Below are 22649 nucleotides of genomic sequence, written 5' to 3'. Positions count from 1 at the left end.
ATCATCGTTTCGGGACTACACGTCCCTTCCTCAGGATGCACAATATATTATTCTTATTATGTATTGTGTATCCTGAGGAAGGGACGTGTAGTCTCAGAGTGCCGCCTCTGTGTGATATATATATATATATATATATGTGTGTGTGTGTGTGTGTGTATGGAAACCCCCCCTTAAAAATCCTGCATTTGCCCCTGCGATCCAGGTCTTTTCTGGAAAAACCTGGGTCCGAACAGCAGTGGGAATGGGGTATGAGCTGTGACCCGGGTTCAACCCGTGTTGAAAATTCCGGGAAAATCCCAGGTCCAAACCCCGACTTCTGTCTGAAAGTGGTATCAGTAAAATGTAGAAACGTTTGCCCATCAATAAGAACAACATAGTGGTCAGTAAGAATTAGTCGTCGTCCACATACAGTATTTCTGTTTTGCATAGATATTAGCAAAGAAATCGTTCTGAGACATTGGTAGCTTGTAGATATTTTATAGCTGTAAGTTTTATTTTCCTTCCATTCTCCTCCTTTAAATGTTATTACGTTTTATTTTTAGAGAATTGTTGGCATGACATAAAAATGTGGCAGTAAAATTTATGCCCGTCAGTACAGTTTTATGAAACTATCAGTAAAAAATATTTTACAAACTCTGGCAACGGCAGGGAAATCCAGCGCTACATAGAGAGTAAAACAAAAATAATGGTTACAAATCATGTCGTCTTTACTACATGATGTTAATGATTTAAATCGGTTTATATTGTATAATGACGCAGAATTAACTCTTCTAGCATTATTCTTTTGTAATTTATTTTGAGTTTTAGGGATAGACGTTGTCCTTTATACATCGTTCTAGCAATTCCCTTCTTTGTGTCACTATCCATTCCACGCAACCCAAATGACAAACTCAGCAATCTAAGTGGCCAGCCTATGTACAGATGTGTCCACATGCATCTATCCTCCGTGCTCTACAAGTCGCGTTACACAAAATGCACGAGCGCCGTGTAACTCGGTAGCCCCAAGCACCTTTTCCTGCAACTGTATTCACTTAAAATGATTCTTATTCGTAAAGTACTGTGACACTGTAACGTAGCATTTCACATGCAGATACACCCGCAGTCACACTATAGACTATAGGCATCCCGCATGTTATTTTAAACAGGAGAAGTTGCCTGTGTGCGTCTACAACTACAGCATTAGTGCATTCTAGATCTATACAATACTCAATGATGACCTGTCCTTCCACCATCATGGGCAGTGGGTGCTGCAAAATGGCCTCCATACTGTAGCAATGGAAATGTGACAGAGCAGGAGAGAAGTGCTGGCACACGCTAAGTAGAGGGGTACGAGGGTGGACTTGGAGTACAACCGGTCTAAATCTACTAGTTTACTAATCGCACAAATAAGTTACTCATGGACAGGGCTGCCATCAGAAATTGTGGGGCCCGGGACTGTCAAAATAGACAGGGCCCATCCCCCCCCCTTCCCATACATTACAAAAACCATGAGACAGAGAAGGGCTCGGGTTGCAGCCGACGGCAGGTACGGCGAGTACACCCTCAGGTGAGACCGCGTACACCCTCCTTCAGGGCCGTAGCTAGGGTAGTGCGGCCTGTGCCATCACACAGGGCACCACAGGTCAGGGGGCGCTGTTTGGGCCTGTCAAAATACTGTTTATTATAATTCTCACTTATAGTTTCCTCTTATTTCATCCCCAGCATCTCCTGGCCTCTCCTATCTCTTCCCTGGCCCTTCCCCTTTTTTGGGCGTATTATGTCCCTTTGAAAAATGAGGGGGGCGCCAATGCTCTTCCTGGCACAGGGCACCAAAAAGTCTAGTTACGGCTCTGCCCTCCTTACACCCTGTATATAGAAATGCAACATGTTCCTGGTTTACTGCTGCTTGATGCCGATGTTAAGCTCCAAACAGATAAATAAAACACATTTTATTTTATAAAATAATTTATTTTGGAGGAATAAAGGATACGTTTCTGTCATTATCCAGACGCTGAGTGCCGCCATTGATTGTTCTGACTACATAGGGATCTTTACCCCAGGAGGGCACCAGTGCATTTTACACTATCCGTATTGGCTACAGGAGAGTGCCGGGGACTCTTTGACTATATATATATATATATAATTCAGGGAGAATGGGCGGCACTACAGGGCTTTTTTCATAAACAGAGTTTAATGCCAATGTTTCAGGGCTTCACACCCCTTTGTCAAGGACTCTTTGACATATATATATATATATATACACAGACACACAAATTTTGGACTAATCCTATATAGCCTGTGTGACTAAGTACAGTTTGTTTCCAGCCCCCTTCTGCCTCACTGCAGCCTGCACACACTGCTGGTCCAGCCTGTCCCCTTCTTCCCCAGCCAGGGAGCATATGAATTCTCTTACCTTTTGTTCCAGGTTACGTCCAGGCTTCTGCTCTATGGTTGTCTAGAAGGGCGCTGCGGCTCCTCTCTCTCTCCTTTAGTGGCGCGGTGATGTTATGACGTTACTTGCGCCAGATAAAAACTTTATTGTTCATGCGTACAGTCACAGGTCAGGCACCTCTTACATGCCGGGCGAGGCAGTAGCGGGGGGGCCCCATTCATTTGCGGTGGGCGGGCATCAGACAGGAGGCCCCTTTGCCTTGCTTAAGTAATAGTAATAGCGGCGGGTGGGTGGTAGGAGCGGGCCAGGCCCCCCTTCTTTGGCGGAGTGCCCGGGACAGTAGTCCCGGCAGTCCCCCCCTGATGGCGGCCCTGCTCATGGATAGAGTTCCCACTAGGCTGTTTCAGCGGGCGCCCTGCCTGATTTCAAAAGGGCAGAATGCTCCCTGCCCTTTTGGTAATGCCCCGTTAAAACAACATGGCGGGTGCCGTCTCCACCCACAGGCCGCAATGTGTCCGCGGGTGGGAAAAATAGCGTTGCAGCGATCACCGCCGTTATCTATTCACACAGAATAGAGCTTGGGGATAGCCCGGCATGTCCGTCAGTGCCGGGCACGCCCCCAAGAGTAATAAAAAGGGGGCGCATCTTCAAATACACCCCCTTTTCTCATGGCCATGCCCCGTTATATGGGTACAGTGAATGCGATGTGTGGGTCCCCATGGACTCAGGGCCCGTGTGCACCGCACACCTTGCATCCATTATTGATACGCCCCTGTAGGACACAGTACATGAAAATTAAATTGTATCACAGCAGATGCCAAGAAATGTTCAACGTCATTTCTTTCTACTGATGAACTTACTGTAACTGTCACAGTAACATCAGATGATGTAGTTAACGGTGACTGGTTCTATGTTGAGTATGATGGAAAGAGTTACCTAGGTAAGATCAAGGACATCAGAGATGGTGAATACTTAGTGAGCACAACGGAGCAAGCTGGCAGCAACTGGAAATGGCCATCATCACCAGATTAAATATTTTATACATCTTCACAGTTAAACAGGCCTACATTAATTAATTCACGTTGATGCTACAGGTTTGTGTAATTTGTATCAGAGCCCTTTGACTGGAGACAGAAATGTAACATGAGTCACATTCGTGTGTAGCATGAGTCACATGTCAAAATTGATTTTAAGTAGTTTGATTAACATTAATTTTTTTGTTTGCTAAGACAATCATAAGTTTAGGGTCTTATAAGTGTATAGTATAACAATAATATTGTAAAATAATTAGGAAAGCAGGTTTAAATAAATATATAAGTCCCCTTAGTTCATATGTTCATTCTGTTGTAACATGAGTCACGCATATAAACAATAAAATGTAACTAAGAGTGTACATTTTTTTCTCCTTCTAAGCATTAATAATGACTACCTACCCCATATATTATTGTCTTATTTTTTAAATGTTGAATTTCAGCTTCATTTTTGTTTGTGGTGCATTTAAATTTCTAAAATGTAATGTTAAATGTAACGTGGGTCACATGGAATGACCCTTAACTTTTATCTTTAGTGTACAGTCATTGACTCGTGTCTTTAACTATTAAAGAGGTAAATTTTTAAAAAGACCGATCTTCCCTCTTCTAAACAAGGGTGCCCTCCAAACATATGGATGTTCTCCCAGCAGGGTTGCATAAAAATCGGATTATTTTAAAAACAACAAAACAAAACGGATTTATTTGATTTAAATCAATTTTTTTGGATTTAAATAGGATTTTTTATTAAAAAATGTTTGTAAGTAAATGGTTTCAATTTTTAAACATTTCTTTAAAAAAAATTTTAAGAAAAAATTCTATAAATCAAATAAATCTGTTTTTGATTTTTTAAAAGAAAATCCGATTTTATGCAACCCTGTCTCCCTGTTTGAGTGTGTTTCCTCCAGTCTCCTCCCACAATCCAAACGCATACTTGTTGGTCAATTGACTTCTGACAAAAAAAATTAACCCTAGTGTATATGTGCGAGTGTACATTTGGTAGCAAATATAGGGCCTGATTCAGCAGCGTTCACAAATGCAACTACGTACGCAGATCGGGCGATTGTTCACCATTGCGCACATTCCGCACCCACATAGGAATCCATTGCAGAGTGAGTGACAGGCCGTGAGCGTTTGGGGGAGGTGAGGGGGGAACGCAGGCGTACTTGTCCGTTTGAACGCAGTTTCATGGGCGTGCATAGTTAAGCTACTGCGATTGCTTGAGTACTCATTGTGTGCGACGAGACTTGCAGTTTCTGCGGCTGGTCAGACCTGGTGTAAATGTTGCGTGAGGGGCCAATGTGCGTCGATGGTATCAACGTATACGCAGGAGTGCGAGGTAGGGAGGGTTAGCGTTAGGCACTAGGTGGAGGGTTAGGCACTAAAAGGGGGAGGGTTAGGTTTAGGGTGCGGGGAGGTTAGGTTTAGGCACTATGTAGTGCTGGGCGTCTGCTTATTCTGCTGCGATTGCCGTGCGTATGCATTCATTAGCATATTCTCGCAGTGGCCGGGTGCGTGCATCTGCATCCGTGCGTTCCTTGCTGAATCAGGCCCACAGACTGCTGGCACTGGCAGGGGTCATCAAGGCGGCAGTCAGTCACTCCCAGGCTTAGCACATATACAGAGGCGCTTCCAGTTTGCGTTCCACAGTGGAGCGCAAATCTAGGCAGCCCGTGGCGGCGGGGCGTAGGATGGAGAGGAGAGCCAGGAAAAGAGCCGGGCGCATCGCTAGTAACAACATCGCAGCAGGTGCCTGGCAAATGCAGATTGTGGTGGCAGCTGGTTCCATCCCCAGGGCATCAGCGTTCTGTGCGGCGGCACCGGCCGCACCACCCTAGTTACAGCCCTGCATGGGATCGTCAGTCACATCTTCAGATTGAGCAGCATGTGCGGCAGATCTGAAGATGCGCCGGACGCCGCGGTATCGTGCATAGTGCGTAGACACTGGACAATTTCCTCGATTTGTTGTTCTGATCCGCCGGAAAATAAATAGTTTATAAAATCGTCTAGTGGGTTCTTCAGGAGTTTCAAGTGGCACCAGTATATTTAGCAAGTATCAAAATGTTTATAGCATACCAACACAAAGTTGTCTCTGTGCCGAATTAAGAGCATATGGGGCTCTAGGCACCACCATACTTGCCTAGTGCCTACTCTCTAACAACACAGCAGCATGCCAGTCTTTAGAGCCCGCCCATTGGGCGCTGTGTGACAAGTGCAATGTGTGCTCTGTGCAGTCCTGTCTGGGGGATGATGATGACAGGAGTCCTGCAGTGGTCAGAGAGGTTGCTGTGTGTATGGTGCAGTCCTGTCTGTGTGTGTGCAATGTGCACAGTGCTGTCCTGTCTGTGTGCAGTGTGCACGGTGCTGTCCTGTCTGTGTGCTGTGTGTGCACTGTGCTGTCCTGTCTGTGTGTGCAGTGTGCACGGTGCTGTCCTGTGTGTGCACTGTGCGGTCCTGTTCTGTGCGTGTTTGATGATGATGATGACAGGAGTCCTGCAATAGTCAGAGAGGTTGCTGTGTGTGTGCAGTGTGCACAGTGCTGTCCTGTTTGTGTGTGCAGTGTGCACGGTGCTGTCGTGTCTGTGTGATGATGATGACAGGAGTCCTGCAATAGTCAGAGAGGTTGCTGTGTGTGTGCAGTGTGCACAGTGCTGTCCTGTCTGTGTGCACGGTGCTGTCCTGTCTGTGTGTGCAGTGTGCACGGTGCTGTCCTGTCTGTGTGTGCTGTATGTGCAGTGTGCACTGTGCTGTCCTGTCTGTGTGTGCAGTGTGCACTGTGCTGTCCTGTCTGTGTGATGATGACAGGAATCCTGCAGTAGTCAGAGAGGTTGCTGTGTGTGTGCAGTGTGCACAGTGCTGTCCTGTCTGTGTGTGTGTGCTGTGTGCACGGTGCTGTCCTGTCTGTGTGTGCAGTGTGCACGGTGCTGTCCTGTCTGTGTGTGCTGTATGTGCAGTGTGCACTGTGCTGTCCTGTCTGTGTGTGCAGTGTGCACTGTGCTGTCCTGTCTGTGTGATGATGACAGGAATCCTGCAGTAGTCAGAGAGGTTGCTGTGTGTGTGCAGTGTGCACAGTGCTGTCCTGTCTGTGTGTGCTGTGTGTGCACGGTGCTGTCCTGTCTGTGTGCAGTGTGAACAGTGCTGTCCTGTCTGTGCAGTGTGCACGGTGCTGTCCTGTCTGTGTGTGCACTGTGCTGTCTTGTCTGTGTGTGCACTGTGCTGTCCTGCCTGTGTGTGCAGTGTGCACGGTGCTGTCCTGTCTGTGTGTGCAGTGTGCACGGTGCTGTCCTGTCTGTGTGTGCTGTATGTGCAGTGTGCACTGTGCTGTCCTGTCTGTGTGTGCAGTGTGCACGGTGCTGTCCTGTCTGTGTGTGCAGTGTGCACGGTGCTGTCCTGTCTGTGTGTGCACGGTGCTGTCCTGTCTGTGTGTGGAGTGTGCACAGTGCTGTCCTATCTGTGTGTGCAGTGTGCTGTCCTGTCTGTGTGTGCAGTGTGCACTGTGCTGTCCTGTCTGTGTGATGATGACAGGAGTCCTGCAATAGTCAGAGAGGTTGCTGTGTGTGTGCAGTGTGCACAGTGCTGTCCTGTCTGTGTGTGCTGTGTGTGCAGTGTGCTGTCCCGTCTGTGTGATGATGATGACAGGAGTCCCGCAATAGTCAGAGAGGTTGCTGTGTGTGTGCAGTGTGCACAGTGCTGTCCTGTCTGTGTGTGCTGTGTGCACGGTGCTGTCCTGTCTGTGTGTGCTGTATGTGCAGTGTGCACTGTGCTGTCCTGTCTGTGTATGCTGTGTGCACGGTGCTGTCCTGTCTGTGTGTGCAGTGTGCACGGTGCTGTCCTGTCTGTGTGTGCAGTGTGCACGGTGCTGTCCTGTCTGTGTGTGCTGTATGTGTAGTGTGCACTGTGCTGTCCTATCTGTGTGTGCAGTGTGCTGTCCTGTCTGTGTGTGCAGTGTGCACTGTGCTGTCCTGTCTGTGTGATGATGACAGGAGTCCTGCAATAGTCAGAGAGGTTGCTGTGTGTGTGCAGTGTGCACAGTGCTGTCCTGTCTGTGTGTGCAGTGTGCTGTCCCGTCTGTGTGATGATGATGACAGGAGTCCCGCAATAGTCAGAGAGGTTGCTGTGTGTGTGCAGTGTGCACAGTGCTGTCCTGTCTGTGTGTACGGTGCTGTCCTGTCTGTGTGTGCAGTGTGCACGGTGCTGTCCTGTGTGTGCTGTATGTGCAGTGTGCACTGTGCTGTCCTGTCTGTGTGTGCAGTGTGCACTGTGCTGTCCTGTCTGTGTGACGATGACAAGAGTCCTGCAGTAGTCAGAGAGGTTGCTGTGTGTGTGCAGTGTGCACAGTGCTGTCCTGTCTGTGTGTGCACGGTGCTGTCCTGTCTGTGTGTGCAGTGTGCACGGTGCTGTCCTGTCTTTGTGTGTGCTGTGCTGTCCTGCCTGTTTGTGCAGTGTGCACGGTGCTGTCCTGTCTGTGTGTGCAGTGTGCACGGTGCTGTCCTGTCTGTGTGTGCTGTATGTGCAGTGTGCACTGTGCTGTCCTGTCTGTGTGTGCAGTGTGCACGGTGCTGTCCTGTCTGTGTGTGCTGTGTGCACGGTGCTGTCGTGTCTGTGTGATGATGATGACAGGAGTCCTGCAATAGTCAGAGTGGTTGCTGTGTGTGTGCAGAGTGCACAGTGCTGCCCTTTTTTTGTGTGCAGTGTGCACGGTGCTGTCGTGTCTGTGTGATGATGATGACAGGAGTCCTGCAATAGTCAGAGAGGTTGCTGTGTGTGTGCAGTGTGCACAGTGCTGTCCTGTCTGTGTGTGCTGTGTGCACGGTGCTGTCCTGTCTGTGTGTGCAGTGTGCACGGTGCTGCCCTGTCTGTGTGTGCTGTATGTGCAGTGTGCACTGTGCTGTCCTCTCTGTGTGTGCAGTGTGCACGGTGCTGTCCTGTCTGTGTGTGCAGTGTGCACGGTGCTGTCCTGTCTGTGTGTGCTGTATGTGCAGTGTGCACTGTGCTGTCCTATCTGTGTGCTGTGTGTGCAGTGTGCTGTCCTGTCTGTGTGTGCAGTGTGCACTGTGCTGTCCTGTCTGTGTGATGATGATGACAGGAGTCCTGCAATAGTCAGAGAGGTTGCTGTGTGTGTGCAGTGTGCACGGTGCTGTCCTGGCTGTGTGTGCTGTGTGTGCACGGTGCTGTCCTGTCTGTGTGATGATGATGACAGGAGTCCTGCAATAGTCAGAGAGGATGCTGTGTGTGCAGTGTGCACGGTGCTATCCTGTCTGTGTGTACGGTGCTGTCCTGTCTGTGTGATGATGATGACAGGAGTCCGGCAATAGTCAGAGAGGTTGCTGTGTGTGTGCAGTGTGCACAGTGCTGTCCTGTTTGTGTGTGCAGTGTGCACGGTGCTGTCGTGTCTGTGTGATGATGATGACAGGAGTCCTGCAATAGTCAGAGAGGTTGCTGTGTGTGTGCAGTGTGCACAGTGCTGTCCTGTCTGTGTGTGCTGTGTGCACGGTGCTGTCCTGTGTGTGCAGTGTGCACGGTGCTGTCCTGTCTGTGTGTGCTGTATGTGCAGTGTGCACTGTGCTGTCCTATCTGTGTGCTGTGTGTGCAGTGTGCTGTCCTGTCTGTGTGTGCAGTGTGCACTGTGCTGTCCTGTCTGTGTGATGATGATGACAGGAGTCCTGCAATAGTCAGAGAGGTTGCTGTGTGTGTGCAGTGTGCACGGTGCTGTCCTGGCTGTGTGTGCTGTGTGTGCACGGTGCTGTCCTGTCTGTGTGATGATGATGACAGGAGTCCTGCAATAGTCAGAGAGGATGCTGTGTGTGCAGTGTGCACGGTGCTATCCTGTCTGTGTGTACGGTGCTGTCCTGTCTGTGTGATGATGATGACAGGAGTCCGGCAATAGTCAGAGAGGTTGCTGTGTGTGTGCAGTGTGCACAGTGCTGTCCTGTTTGTGTGTGCAGTGTGCACGGTGCTGTCGTGTCTGTGTGATGATGATGACAGGAGTCCTGCAATAGTCAGAGAGGTTGCTGTGTGTGTGCAGTGTGCACAGTGCTGTCCTGTCTGTGTGTGCTGTGTGCACGGTGCTGTCCTGTCTGTGTGTGCAGTGTGCACGGTGCGGTCCTGTCTGTGTGTGCTGTATGTGCAGTGTGCACTGTGCTGTCCTATCTGTGTGCTGTGTGTGCAGTGTGCTGTCCTGTCTGTGTGTGCAGTGTGCACTGTGCTGTCCTGTCTGTGTGATGATGATGACAGGAGTCCTGCAATAGTCAGAGAGGTTGCTGTGTGTGTGCAGTGTGCACAGTGCTGTCCTGTCTGTGTGTACTGTGTGTGCAGTGTGCTGTCCCGTCTGTGTGATGATGATGACAGGAGTCCCGCAATTGTCAGAGAGGTTGCTGTGTGTGTGCAGTGTGCACGGTGCTGTCCTGGCTGTGTGATGATGATGACAGGAGTCCTGCAATAGTCAGAGAGGATGCTGTGTGTGCAGTGTGCACGGTGCTGTCCTGTCTGTGTGTGCTGTGTGTGCAGTGTGCACGGTGCTGTCCTGTCTGTGTGTGCTGTATGTGCAGTGTGCACTGTGCTGTCCTATCTGTGTGCTGTGTGTGCAGTGTGCTGTCCTGTCTGTGTGTGCAGTGTGCACTGTGCTGTCCTGTCTGTGTGATGATGATGACAGGAGTCCTGCAATAGTCAGAGAGGTTGCTGTGTGTGTGCAGTGTGCACAGTGCTGTCCTGTCTGTGTGTGCTGTGTGCACGGTGCTGTCCTGTCTGTGTGTGCAGTGTGCACGGTGCTGTCCTGTCTGTGTGTGCTGTATGTGCAGTGTGCACTGTGCTGTCCTATCTGTGTGCTGTGTGTGCAGTGTGCTGTCCTGTCTGTGTGTGCAGTGTGCACTGTGCTGTCCTGTCTGTGTGATGATGATGACAGGAGTCCTGCAATAGTCAGAGAGGTTGCTGTGTGTGTGCAGTGTGCACAGTGCTGTCCTGTCTGTGTGTACTGTGTGTGCAGTGTGCTGTCCCGTCTGTGTGATGATGATGACAGGAGTCCCGCAATTGTCAGAGAGGTTGCTGTGTGTGTGCAGTGTGCACGGTGCTGTCCTGGCTGTGTGATGATGATGACAGGAGTCCTGCAATAGTCAGAGAGGATGCTGTGTGTGCAGTGTGCACGGTGCTGTCCTGTCTGTGTGTGCTGTGTGTGCAGTGTGCACGGTGCTGTCCTGTCTGTGTGTGCTGTATGTGCAGTGTGCACTGTGCTGTCCTATCTGTGTGCTGTGTGTGCAGTGTGCTGTCCTGTCTGTGTGTGCAGTGTGCACTGTGCTGTCCTGTCTGTGTGATGATGATGACAGGAGTCCTGCAATAGTCAGAGAGGTTGCTGTGTGTGTGCAGTGTGCACAGTGCTGTCCTGTCTGTGTGTACTGTGTGTGCAGTGTGCTGTCCCGTCTGTGTGATGATGATGACAGGAGTCCCGCAATTGTCAGAGAGGTTGCTGTGTGTGTGCAGTGTGCACGGTGCTGTCCTGGCTGTGTGATGATGATGACAGGAGTCCTGCAATAGTCAGAGAGGATGCTGTGTGTGCAGTGTGCACGGTGCTGTCCTGTCTGTGTGTGCTGTGTGTGCAGTGTGCACGGTGCTGTCCTGTCTGTGTGTGCTGTATGTGCAGTGTGCACTGTGCTGTCCTATCTGTGTGCTGTGTGTGCAGTGTGCTGTCCTGTCTGTGTGTGCAGTGTGCACTGTGCTGTCCTGTCTGTGTGATGATGACAGGAGTCCTGCAATAGTCAGAGAGGTTGCTGTGTGTGTGCAGTGTGCACAGTGCTGTCCTGGCTGTGTGTACTGTGTGTGCAGTGTGCTGTCCCGTCTGTGTGATGATGATGACAGGAGTCCCGCAATTGTCAGAGAGGTTGCTGTGTGTGTGCAGTGTGCACGGTGCTGTCCTGGCTGTGTGATGATGATGACAGGAGTCCTGCAATAGTCAGAGAGGATGCTGTGTGTGCAGTGTGCACGGTGCTGTCCTGTCTGTGTGTGCTGTGTGTGCAGTGTGCACGGTGCTGTCCTGTCTGTGTGATGATGATGACAGGAGTCCTGCAGTAGTCAGAGTCTCTGCCAGGGCAGGAAGTCTCGCGGGAAGCACTCGGCCGATCTCGCGATGCTTGGTGGCCCGGGCCGGCTTCGCAGCGGTTACTTAGCAACAGAGAGACTCCAACCGCAACAGCCTGAGAGATCCTGCTGCAGCCATGGAGGCAGAGAGAGACCACTACTACCTGGAGCGTATCCTGTTCTGTGGGGGCTACAGGCTGGCGGGCGGGGTAGATGAGGGGGCTGGGGTGACTGCCGGACGTGTCCGCTGATACACCTGCTGCCATTCTCTCCCCATAGCGACATGCATAGTGACCATCTGCGGCTGTACGGGCAGCAGTCTGCGTGCCGCTTCTCACACATGAAATACATACATGTCTGCGTAGTGTGTGTTTGTAGTGTGCATCATGTATGTACTATGGTGAATGTATGTGTAGTATGTGGCATATGTATGGACTGTGTGTCCATGGCATGTGTCCTGTAGAGCATACGTATGTACTATGGAGCATGTGTATGTAAATACTCCTACCCTCAAACATTACTCCTTCCACCAGGTACAAAATACTCTGCTCCTGGACTTACCACCTAATGGGGTAGATGTATGATAGCGGCACTTAACGTGCCGCTATAACGCTTCCCGCTTCCCCTCTTTACCGAGGCGAAGCAGGAAGCAGTACCGGTGAGACATAAGAACATCTCATCGGCCGGAGATGTGGAGCGTTAACTCCCCCCTCCGGCGCTACCCGCTAGAGACCACAGCGCGTCAGCCTAGTGCTGATACCCTGTGTCTCTGTCCCGGCCGGCTCCACTGAGCATGCGCGGGATCTCGCAAGTATCGCAAGATCCCCGCGTGCAGCCTGGAGCCGGCAGCCGCCCCAGTAGGGACAGCGCTGTCCCTGCTGTGAGGGTTGGCTAGCGCCAGGCTGTATAGCTGTCGATAACGACAGCTACAGCCGGCCGAACGGTCATGCCGTATGACTGTTCGTACATGGCCCTGCTGCTCGGCGCTGCTATCTTGTAGATAGTAGCGGCGATAATGACAGGCTGTCATTTACCGCCCAGACCCCCGATCATACATCGGGGAGAAGCGGTATCAGCGCACATAACGTGTGCTGATATCGCTTCTAGGCTTCGTACATCTACCCCAATGTATGATTGCAGTCACCTGTGCTGAACTAGGTAATAGATGAGACTGGTGTTTCGGCACAGGTGGCTGCAATCATAAATGAAGAAGGAAGTCCAGGAGCAGAGCCTCTTGTACCTGGTGGAAGGGGTCATGTTGGAGGGTCTGTGTACCATGGTGCATGTGTATGTACCGTGTGTACAATGGAGGGAATCGGTATGTAATGCCGGCTGTCGGGATGCCTCTTGTCCTAATGGTTGGTATCCCGACGGGTAGAGTAAGTATACTTACCCTCCCCCTTCACCCCCTAACCTTCCCTTCTTGTAGCCTAACCCACTCTGCACCCTAACCCCATTAGTGCCTAAACCTGTCACCCCCCTTCGTGCTTAAACCCCCCCCAAGTGGTGACTAACCCTCCCCCAAACCTAACACCCCCCGAGGGGAAAACTGAGGTCGCCCCGGACTTACCTAGTTCGGGCGGCCGTTCTTCTGTGTTCCGGCATCGTGATTATGATAGGCGTCGGTATTTCAACGTGAAAAGGATAAGTTCTGCTGGCGCAAATATAACAGTAATTTGCCTCCTAATAATGTAGGTGGAAAAATGTCAAATAGAATAATACCGTATATACGAAATGACAAAAGAGAACAATATGAGGTATATATAAAATATGTAGTTTATTCTGATAAAATGTATCATGTATTGATTTATGATGATAAAAACTACCAAATGTTTTCCAACCACATTTGGCCAGTAAGGTTAAGTAATGTTAAAAAGGCAAAACGCATTTAAATTTTCATGTTTGCATGACATGTAAAAATAGAGACAATAATGTATAAAAATAAAATCAAGTATGTGGTTGTTTGAAAAGAAAGGGGGGCAGTTGTTTCTCCCTTGGATTATGAATACAGTCTTAGAAGTGCAAAAAAGTATTTTGTCACTGAAGAGGTTAATACCGTACTTGTGGACTTGGCCTGCGGTATGAGCCTGCCTTGTCTCAATAAGATATACTTACGCTCTGGCTCTTGCCCGAGTCCTATGCTGGCGGCCGCCTGTGCTTCCTGGTCTCCGGCGTGTAAGTGGATGGGGTTCAGCGCGAACGGCAGCTGTGGATGACTTAGTCCGCCCTGTCCATTTCCTCGGAATTGCGGCTTGTGCAGTTTTTGTCTCCGGCGTCCCCGTAACTCGGCTGAGCTCAAAAGCCGGACGGGTCTCCTGGGGAGATTGTGTGTGACACTCTTGGATTGTAGGTCCAACGCGTTTCGATCTCCACAAAGGGGGGTGATCTTCGTCAGGGCAGTTTGATTGGCTGTCTGACGATTTTGTTTTTTATATAAGGATCCTTGTATCCTTATTGGTCTGACATAATGTCAACCGCCAATTGGTGTTTGTATCCGTTTTGAAAGTAAACATAGTGTCCATTGTGCTTGTATTGCAACAAATAATGTTTAACTGAGTATTTCAACGCCTATCTTAAGTCCCTTGTCGGGATTGAGATCGGTGGAATTGCAGCTGCTGGCCTCATAACTACATTGTGTGTGTGTGTGTGTGTGTGTGTTATGTATTTAGTCTGCAGACCCTCCAGCCTGGTACACTGTGTCTGTTATAAACTTCTCTGCACCTGAAGTAACTATTGGAGTCACCTGGGCTGAATTATTTTATAGTAAAAAAAACAATGACCAAAACATCCTTGCATGAATGAACAATGTACAGTGGTCCTCAAGGCATCCTAACAGTCCAGATTTGCAGTATATCCATGTTTGAGCACAGCTGGCTTAATTACGTATTACCTCAGTGATGAGCTTGATTTAACCATCTGTTCTCAAGCATTGATATCCATAAAACCTGGACTGTTAGGGTGCCTTGGGGACCGAGTTTGGGAACCATGGAGCTATGCACACTCCGATGCTTTTGAGCTTCCGTATTCAATTAGTGGTGAAACGTCAGAATCCGCGGAAAAGTATCGTGGGTGATGTCATTTCGCCAGGCGGAAACTTTTCGCCCTATTCAATTTCAAAGACTTTTCGTGTACGCGGAAAGTCAATGCAATGTAATAGGTGGAAAAGATTCGCCTATGAATAGGTGGTGAAAAAAAATTCTGAATTGTGGTTTTGGGGTGCAAATGTCGGGAAACCACTCAGCACCCTTGGGACAGCCCCCCAAAGGATAACTTCATCAAAAATCACTAAAAAAAGAGGGACACACCAAAAAATGACTTTGAAAATGGGGGCAAAAAAGTTCGGTTGGGGTACAAACAAAAAAAAGTAGCAAAATAGACTCCTGGGGGGTCCCCAAGTATGGGGCAGGTGTTTTTTTTTATTGCAGGTGCTTGCGGCAGGTGGATTTTTTAGTGATTTAAAACTTCACTTTAGCAACTTAAAAATATGCTAGCACCCATTTTCATGTACCCCAAATTTGCTGGGAGTAGTTATTTTTGCAAAAAAATATTGCTTAATGCTATTCTTCACCACTTGTGTCAATGCGCAAATTGGCACTAATTGTCACAACTTAAGTACTCCAAACACCTTCAGTAGGGCTAATCGAGGGCATCTATAGTGATCCCCAATGTTAGTGCATCTTTTGGGGGGGGGAGGGTGTCAGGACGATTTTACCCATTTCTGCCAGTGCTTTCCGCCTGTTCCGGCATCGCGGCTTGCCGTTTTTGCGTACTTTGGAAATATGGCGAATAGCGGGGGCGCGCACGATAAGTTTCTGCATCCAAAACACGCGATGTAGGCGGAAACATTATCGCGGCTAATCGAATACGGGCCTAAGGGGGAAATTCAATTAGCCCCGACAATGTTTTGGGCAAATAAACGGGACTTGGGGTGGGTACACATTTAACTGTGTTCCCAGACGACCTGTCGTGCGACGGAACCCGACATCGGCAAGTGCATACACATTTGCCGATGTCGGGAGCGACATCGCGGCAGTGGGGGCCATGCTGCCTTACTATGCAGGTCCGACGAGCGATGGCACTGACGATGCGCAGGCGCACGCAACGTCAGTGACATTGAGTGTGCACACTGGACGATGTTGCTGACATGTCATCCGATCCAGCCGAGTCTATTGTGTACCGGCCTTCGGGCATCAATTACATCCTGTTTTATTCACCTGACAAATGATCCATTTTTGGGCGAATACACATAGGATCCGTGACACACATAGGATGCTGCAGCTAATTGATTTCCCCCCTTAGTTTACAATTGTCATTACCTGTACTGAATTAATTAATGTTAAATGTAAACACATTCATTCATTCATTCATTCATTAAGTTTTGCTCTCATGAGCAGGACCCTCCCTACCTACCATTTATTTTGTATGTACTTATTTTGTCTTGTATGTTTCTCTTCTGTAAAAACATAAAGTATTCTCTTATGGGTATTCTTTAAAAGCATTGATTTCAAATAACATTTCATTATTTCTTATTAAAAAATGATCAACCCATGTTTATTAGAATTCATTGTGACATATTAAAACAAATAAGTAATGTATCGTTATCCAGAAAAACTAACACTTAAAATCCATTTTATGGTCCTATTAAGATAGAATACTAGCTGAAGTACCCGGCGTTGCTCAGGTTTAAATCTTCAAGTTATTAAGTTTTATTATGTGATGTCGTCCAAATCCATCCAGTGGATGGTCGAGAACAGGCTCCCTGGGTCAGAGTTCTGCTTGGCGCACTCCGCAGTGAGGTCCGATCTGGACCCCAACCGCTCCTTTTAGGCATCCCAGACCAATTGCCACCCCTCTAAAGTTTTCCTCCAAATATATCCATTGGAAGGCCCAGGACAGGCTCCCTGGGTCAAAGTTCTGCCCAGCGTACACCAACGAGAGGTCCGTTCGGGACCCTTAACCCCCTAAAACCTTGCCATGATCCAAATTGACCACCTCGCATTGGTTTCATCCCAATTGGTGCAGGGGTGTCTGATTGCATAACTAGACAGACAGACAGACAAACAGACCAATGAATTTTATATATAAGATAATTTGACATAAACCGTATACGGGTTGGGTATGATATGCCGGTATATGAGATGCTGGCGGCTGATATTGCAGTGGCAACAATAACTTATTGAAGCATTTACAATGTTTTTCAATAGAAACCTCTTAATTAACTAAAGCGCCCTTTCAGATCTTGATTACACTGAGTAAACTCTGTGACATAATTGTGGTTAGAGCCTTCATCGGAAATTATGGGGTTTAATACAAATGAAACAGTCTGTGCCCCCTCTTCCTCCACCTACCCAACAGCTTAGTGGACACAGAGGTGTAGTATATAGTTCTGGCTCCCTGAGGAAACACATGCAATATGCTGACCTCTCCATATGGCCCCCTCCCCATTTGCCATCAGACTGTTAACGCTTCACCTTCCACTGTCACAGACTGTCCTGGTGAGACGACATTAGTAGATGGAGTTATGCCATATCACCATCACATGAACTCCATGGTCACTGCTGGGTTGTGCTCTTCGCAGCCAGGTCTGGTGATTTTGTTATTTATGTGTTTCTTTTTGTACAAAATAGATTATTTAATTCTTTATTCAAATACTAAAGCTTTTATTTTTTTTCTTTCATAAATTTTGGGCATTGTCTATCAATGGAGGAAGCTGTGGGACAATAGATGGAAAAGAGTAGCATTACAGTATGTGGTGATGGGGGAAGTAGTGGTGGGAGCAGAGCACAGCACACACACCAGGGGGGCTTCCTGAGTCAGGGGTGCTGGGAATGTTCCACCAGAGCTCCTTCTCAAACTGGGTCCACCAAAGCCAATGCCCCAGGTTGCGAACTGCCTCTAATTCACTGTATGTGAGTCATAGGCAGTTTGTTGCTATGATCATTGATATCGGCGGGCCCGCCTGGTAGCTCGGGCCCCTTACTATTGTACCTTTGTGATGGTGGCCCTGATTTCGGCTTGGAAACTGATTTGGGAACATTACACAACTAGGCTTTCATTTAGATGCTGTTATTATGACGTATGCTGTATTAGCTATGTTGGGCAACTAGTGCAATTGAATTAGGAACATTTATAACCTTCCTGTCAATAAACAGAATCGGTATGTAATACCGCCGGCCGTTCGATTCCTGGCAGCATCACTCCGACAGAGGAACAGATCCCGGCAGCGGCAGCCCAACAGCGCAGGAGATCCCAATCGTCCCCAGGTAAGTACTAACTAACCTAACCTGCCCCCCTAACCCTCCCTTAGGGGTGCCTAACCCTAACCTCCCCCACAAGTGCCTAAACCTAACCCCCTCCTTCCCCGCTGCCTAAACCGAAGTCCCCCGGAGGGGTGCCTAACCCTAACCTCCCCCCGGGGGTGCCTAACCCTCCCTCCCCCTAGCCTAACCCTAACCTCCCAGGGGGTGCCTAACCCTAAGTCCCCCCCGGGAGGCCTAAACCTAACCCTCCCCCCCGTGGCTGTCCGCACGCCGCGCCCGGCAACCCTTCAATCAGTCTCCCGGCATCGGTAAAATGAGCTGCGTCTACATCTAGACGCCGGTCATTTCACCCCCGCCGGGATATGACAATCGGGAAGCCGGCTGTCGGTATGTTGTCAGCCGGCTTCCCGGTTGCATTCCCAGTAAACCATTGTTTTTCTAAGTGTTTCAGTGTCTCTTGTGCTAGCTATCTAGGAGTTCTAGCGCTTTTGTGGGATATTATGGTTTTCATTCATTAAACCAAGGTAACTAGTCTTATATTGAACTTCCTAATGCACATTTTGCAATTCCTTGCATTCGTAAAAAAAACTGTCTGCCCTGCCGTCCACACTGCCCTGTGATGCCTGTTAAATCAATGACAATAATGACTAATTTAGCACAGATAAGTGATTGGGAAGCCAAGTCATATTGTGTTGGCAGATGTCAGTCTCCCAGTCAGTGACACTGAGAAGCAATGCGATGTGTGATCACATGAGCTCAGTGACTGACTTGTCTTCTATTAGGAAGGTAAATATTGCATTACAGTGAAGGGTTGAATGACCTATAAGGTGGCTATTTGGGGGGCAAATTATTGGATAGGGTGGGTTGAAGGAGGGGGAAATATACTTTACCACAAATTGAAGTAACCAAAATACATTAAAGATAATAAATATACAACATGGTTAAAAGTTTGTTGAATATTCAAAATTGCCTATTTCGCAGCTACTAAACAGCATAATGTCCCCTTACTGAACGCAGAATTGTGTATTCATAATGAACAAGGATTTGACAACTATCATTCATAGGGGAATTCACTAAGAGCCAGTGTTATGTTACTATGAAATGATTGCAAGGTGAACCTAAAACTTTAGATAAGGAGGCTATGCTTACGGTAGATGGCAACAATAGTCAATTTATATATAATATATATATATATATATATATATATATATTACACTCACACTCTGTGTTTGTATTTATTCCACCCTTCAAGGCTAATGTAATCCTATTACCTTGTGTTGTTCTGGCATCATAAATGTCAAAATCAACTAACCAGTAACATAATGAAATATGAATTTACTGACAACTGGTGTGACACCTGCCCATTTTGCTAGTAGAAAATTGTCTTGCATAGTAATTGCGCGTTTCACTGTAAATCTGAAAGCTGTTATTCACCGGCTTTAATGTTCCAGCATTTAGAGTACAATCTCTGTTATGATGTAAATGTTGTTCCTGAATGTAGTTCCCAGCAGCGGAATATAAATGCTTCCGTATGTAGCTATACTCCAGGGCTTATAACACAAAGGGTACAATGTTCCAGGCGTTGTTCTGTGCCACATTTGATCTTTTATGAATGACATACATTTTATGAATTTCAGAAATCCTAAAGGTAATTCCGATGTATGTTTTTGGACAAGAGGGCAGGACTGTTACCCTTCAGTTCTTTGCCATGTGTGCCAATGAAAATGCATATGATTGGCGCAGTGTGGGAGCAATTGTAAGCAATGTTCTCAATGGGCACTCTGTTTTGCCAGGAAATCTAAGACATCAATGAAGTCTTATGATAGTACTGGGAATTTCTATATATCCTTAACATAAGTGGACTGTAAGACTGTCTAAATTGCATGCAACCGTTATAATTACAAAATGAATTATGATTATAGGATGAGCTCCGCAAAATCTTCAGTTATACATTTCAAACATATTATTACTTTATTTAGTATAATCTAGCGCTAAGCAACAATTCCGCCATCTGCAGAGTATAAAGCACAGGTGCTAGGCAGTGTTAGCTCATATAGCAGTAACAGGCAGTAAGTGCTGTTTGCTGCCCACTTGCTAGCATTTAAATGATTCTATCTGAGCATGAAGATTATTATACTGAAAATAGTCATTACACATTTGCATGTGTTATGTGACTCTGAATTTATTACTTTTTTCTTTTGTGCCACCAAATTGTTTGATTCCCAAGTACAAATTTCAATGTATATATTTTTATTCATTTGATTTTGAAATAATGAAAAACATGATACGTTTTTACTGTAACATAATGTCGAAGTATCCACAGTGCCTTAATAAAGTTGTACAGAATGGATCTCCTCTGCTAAACCCGGGGGACAGAGCGGTCTGGCGTGGTTGCGTGTGATGCGACCTTGCCAGATGAGGAACTTTTGGCTCCGGTCACATCACATACGACTACGACAGTTCATCTATTACACATAACGCGCGATCATCTTTTTCATGCAACTTTTTCCCTCAAATGCGTCTTATTTGCAAAGTGATGCGAATAGCTAGCACAAGCAGCTTCTGCTGATTAAAATGATATGCGGCATGCCTATGTTCTGTGTGCGACTGCGGCTGTATCTGCATGTGAAATGCTACGTTACAGTGCCAGCGGCTGTGGCACTGTAAAGTAGCATTTTGCGTTTAGATGCAGTCGCACATAGAGCATAGGCATGCCGCATATAATTTTAATCAGCAGAAGCAGTTTGTCCTTTTTGCATCGCTGTGCGAATAAAACGTATTTAAAGGGGAAAAGTCGCACGAAAAGGCGCTCAGCGCTGCCGAGTCACACCACGGCATGGAGCAACTAGAAAGGACTGTTTAACACGCATGGGGGCTAGATGTATGAGGACAATTCTGTATATATTGAAGTGCGCAACAGAACATTGCAGCTCAACCATAGTATTTATAGTCTTTGCACTAAGTAAGCAAATTTGTAAACAAATCTAACAATTTAATACTCTATAATTCCTTAACCGCTCTTCAGAAGTTACTATTACTGACGGATCGGAGGATGGCTACGAGTATGAAGAGGTAAATTGTTTTGCTGTGTTTTTTTTTTCCTCTTGTAATAAAAAACATGTCCGTTTGTTAATTTAATCAATTTTTCTTTATATCACTTCATGTCTACAATCGGTCACCAAACTCCTTGCCCTTAAAGATATGTGATTTCATGTTCTCTAATTATTTTAAGTTTAGAAACATTTCATGAGACGATGGTGATAATGTATATGCAATCTCATCACCATTGTTTTTCATATTGGAAATAATTTTATGTATTTATAATTAACCACCATGGCCTCAAGATAATTAGTCACAAAATGGAAATGCACACCGTGTGGGAACGACCCACTGTAATTACACCGCTTTTTTTGTGGTATTAATGCTCAGAATTTTGTAGAATATTAAAGTTTGGTAATTATGTGTAAACAGACGGCATTTGAGGGTTTTTGTTTGTTTTGTTTTCTCGTGGCTCCCGAACTTGCTTCATAGTATTAGAATAGCACGTTTACATATCCTGTTATGGTTAATTGAACTTCTAAATTTTTAAGGTGAATTTTTTTTTTTTCTTAACATCGTGCTCCTATGTGTTTGTTTTTTTTTTTTTTAGGTCCCTACTTTGTAATTGTCTACTCATAAATATATAAAAGGGCACGCATCACCTATAGAAAATGGAGGCCGCCATTTTAGTGACCTACACAAATACTAGGTGGAAGGTGTATTTCTTGCTAATAGCGTAACATTACATGTGTTTGTAATGGGAGGTCGACACGCTATGTCCACAGTGAGTATGTCGACATGGAATGCCGGCGCCAGGATCTCAACACGGGTGTAATACTACTTATAGCATTTTAACCGTACGGGTGTTATAACATTAAACATGCTGCATACCAACATGTATAAAATTGTAACACCCGTTTTGTTAAAATGGTGTAAGTAGCATTACACCCCTGTGTTGGGATCCTGGCGCCGGCATTGTCATGTCGACATACTCCCTGTACACACATTATGTGTTGAGCTCCTGACAGCATCCCTTTTAAATGCCTCCTTTATAACCTAGCCACAGCCATGAAATAAGGGTGCGAGGTATTGCCATATGTCCAGGAATTCTCTATGTGAATGTGCTTAGTTCAGAGACTGAAGTAAGCTACAGTATTACAGCAATACTGCTGCTTCCATATTAATAATAATAATATTATTTTTTAGTTCCCTGGTGTTTTATGTATTTTAACAATGCTAGAGGTCAATCCAGTTGCACGCGATAATCTCGCGGGTGCGAGTCATTGAGACAATGGCCACACCTCACGGCAACCCAGTTTTGCATAAAAGTGGCTCTGAGCAAAATGATGCGAATCCGAGCTCTGGTCAAGCCGTGAAGGGTGCGAGGTGCCGGACCGTTTGCAGCATTTTGACGCCGTTGCAACTGCAACTCGCACCCTTTGCATGGAATCTTATTGTCGCCTATATCTGTCTTCCCTTTTGCCCAAGTGATCCACAGGCACCTCCACCATGGTATCCGGTCTTCAGGTTTACAGTGAAAAGGTAGACAAAGTTTACTTGGACAAAACAAGTTAGACAGGCAATAGGTCGACAGGGTCTGAAGGTCGACACACTAAAGGCCGACAGTGATAGACGGTCAACATGACCATTAGGTCGACACAGAGATGGCTGACATGTTTTTCTTTTTGTTGGTTAGGGTTAGGCACGTACCGGAGGGTTAGGCACTCATCCCGACGGTGAGGGTTAGGCACCAGGAAGGAGGCTTAGGGTTAGGCACCAAGGGGAGGTTTACGGTGAAGATTAGGGCTAGAAAAAAAAAAAAAGTTGACCATCTGTGCATCGACCTAATGACAATGTCGACCTACTTACTAGTCGACTTTTAGG

The 22649-nt window shown here is 47.0% G+C and overlaps 1 protein-coding gene across 1 annotated transcript in view; it reads left to right on the top strand.

Moving 5' to 3' along the window:
- Window positions 1-11505: 11505 nt before the first annotated feature.
- SPAG16 (sperm associated antigen 16) overlaps window positions 11506-22649 on the top strand; it is an 826137-nt gene continuing 814993 nt past the window's right edge. Inside the window, exons 1-2 of the mRNA XM_088475190.1 lie at window positions 11506-11637; window positions 20752-20798. Of these exons, the coding sequence (XP_088331316.1) occupies window positions 11604-11637; window positions 20752-20798 (81 nt within the window). The 5' untranslated portion in view covers window positions 11506-11603. The remainder of the gene's footprint in view (window positions 11638-20751; window positions 20799-22649) is intronic.

The sequence above is a fragment of the Taudactylus pleione genome, unplaced genomic scaffold (genome assembly GCF_031769625.1).
Source record: "Taudactylus pleione unplaced genomic scaffold, aTauple2 ptg000164l, whole genome shotgun sequence".
NCBI classification, from domain to species: domain Eukaryota; kingdom Metazoa; phylum Chordata; class Amphibia; order Anura; family Myobatrachidae; genus Taudactylus; species Taudactylus pleione.
Note: the sequence above shows the minus strand (reverse complement) of the source record. Positions and strands in the feature narration are given on the sequence as shown.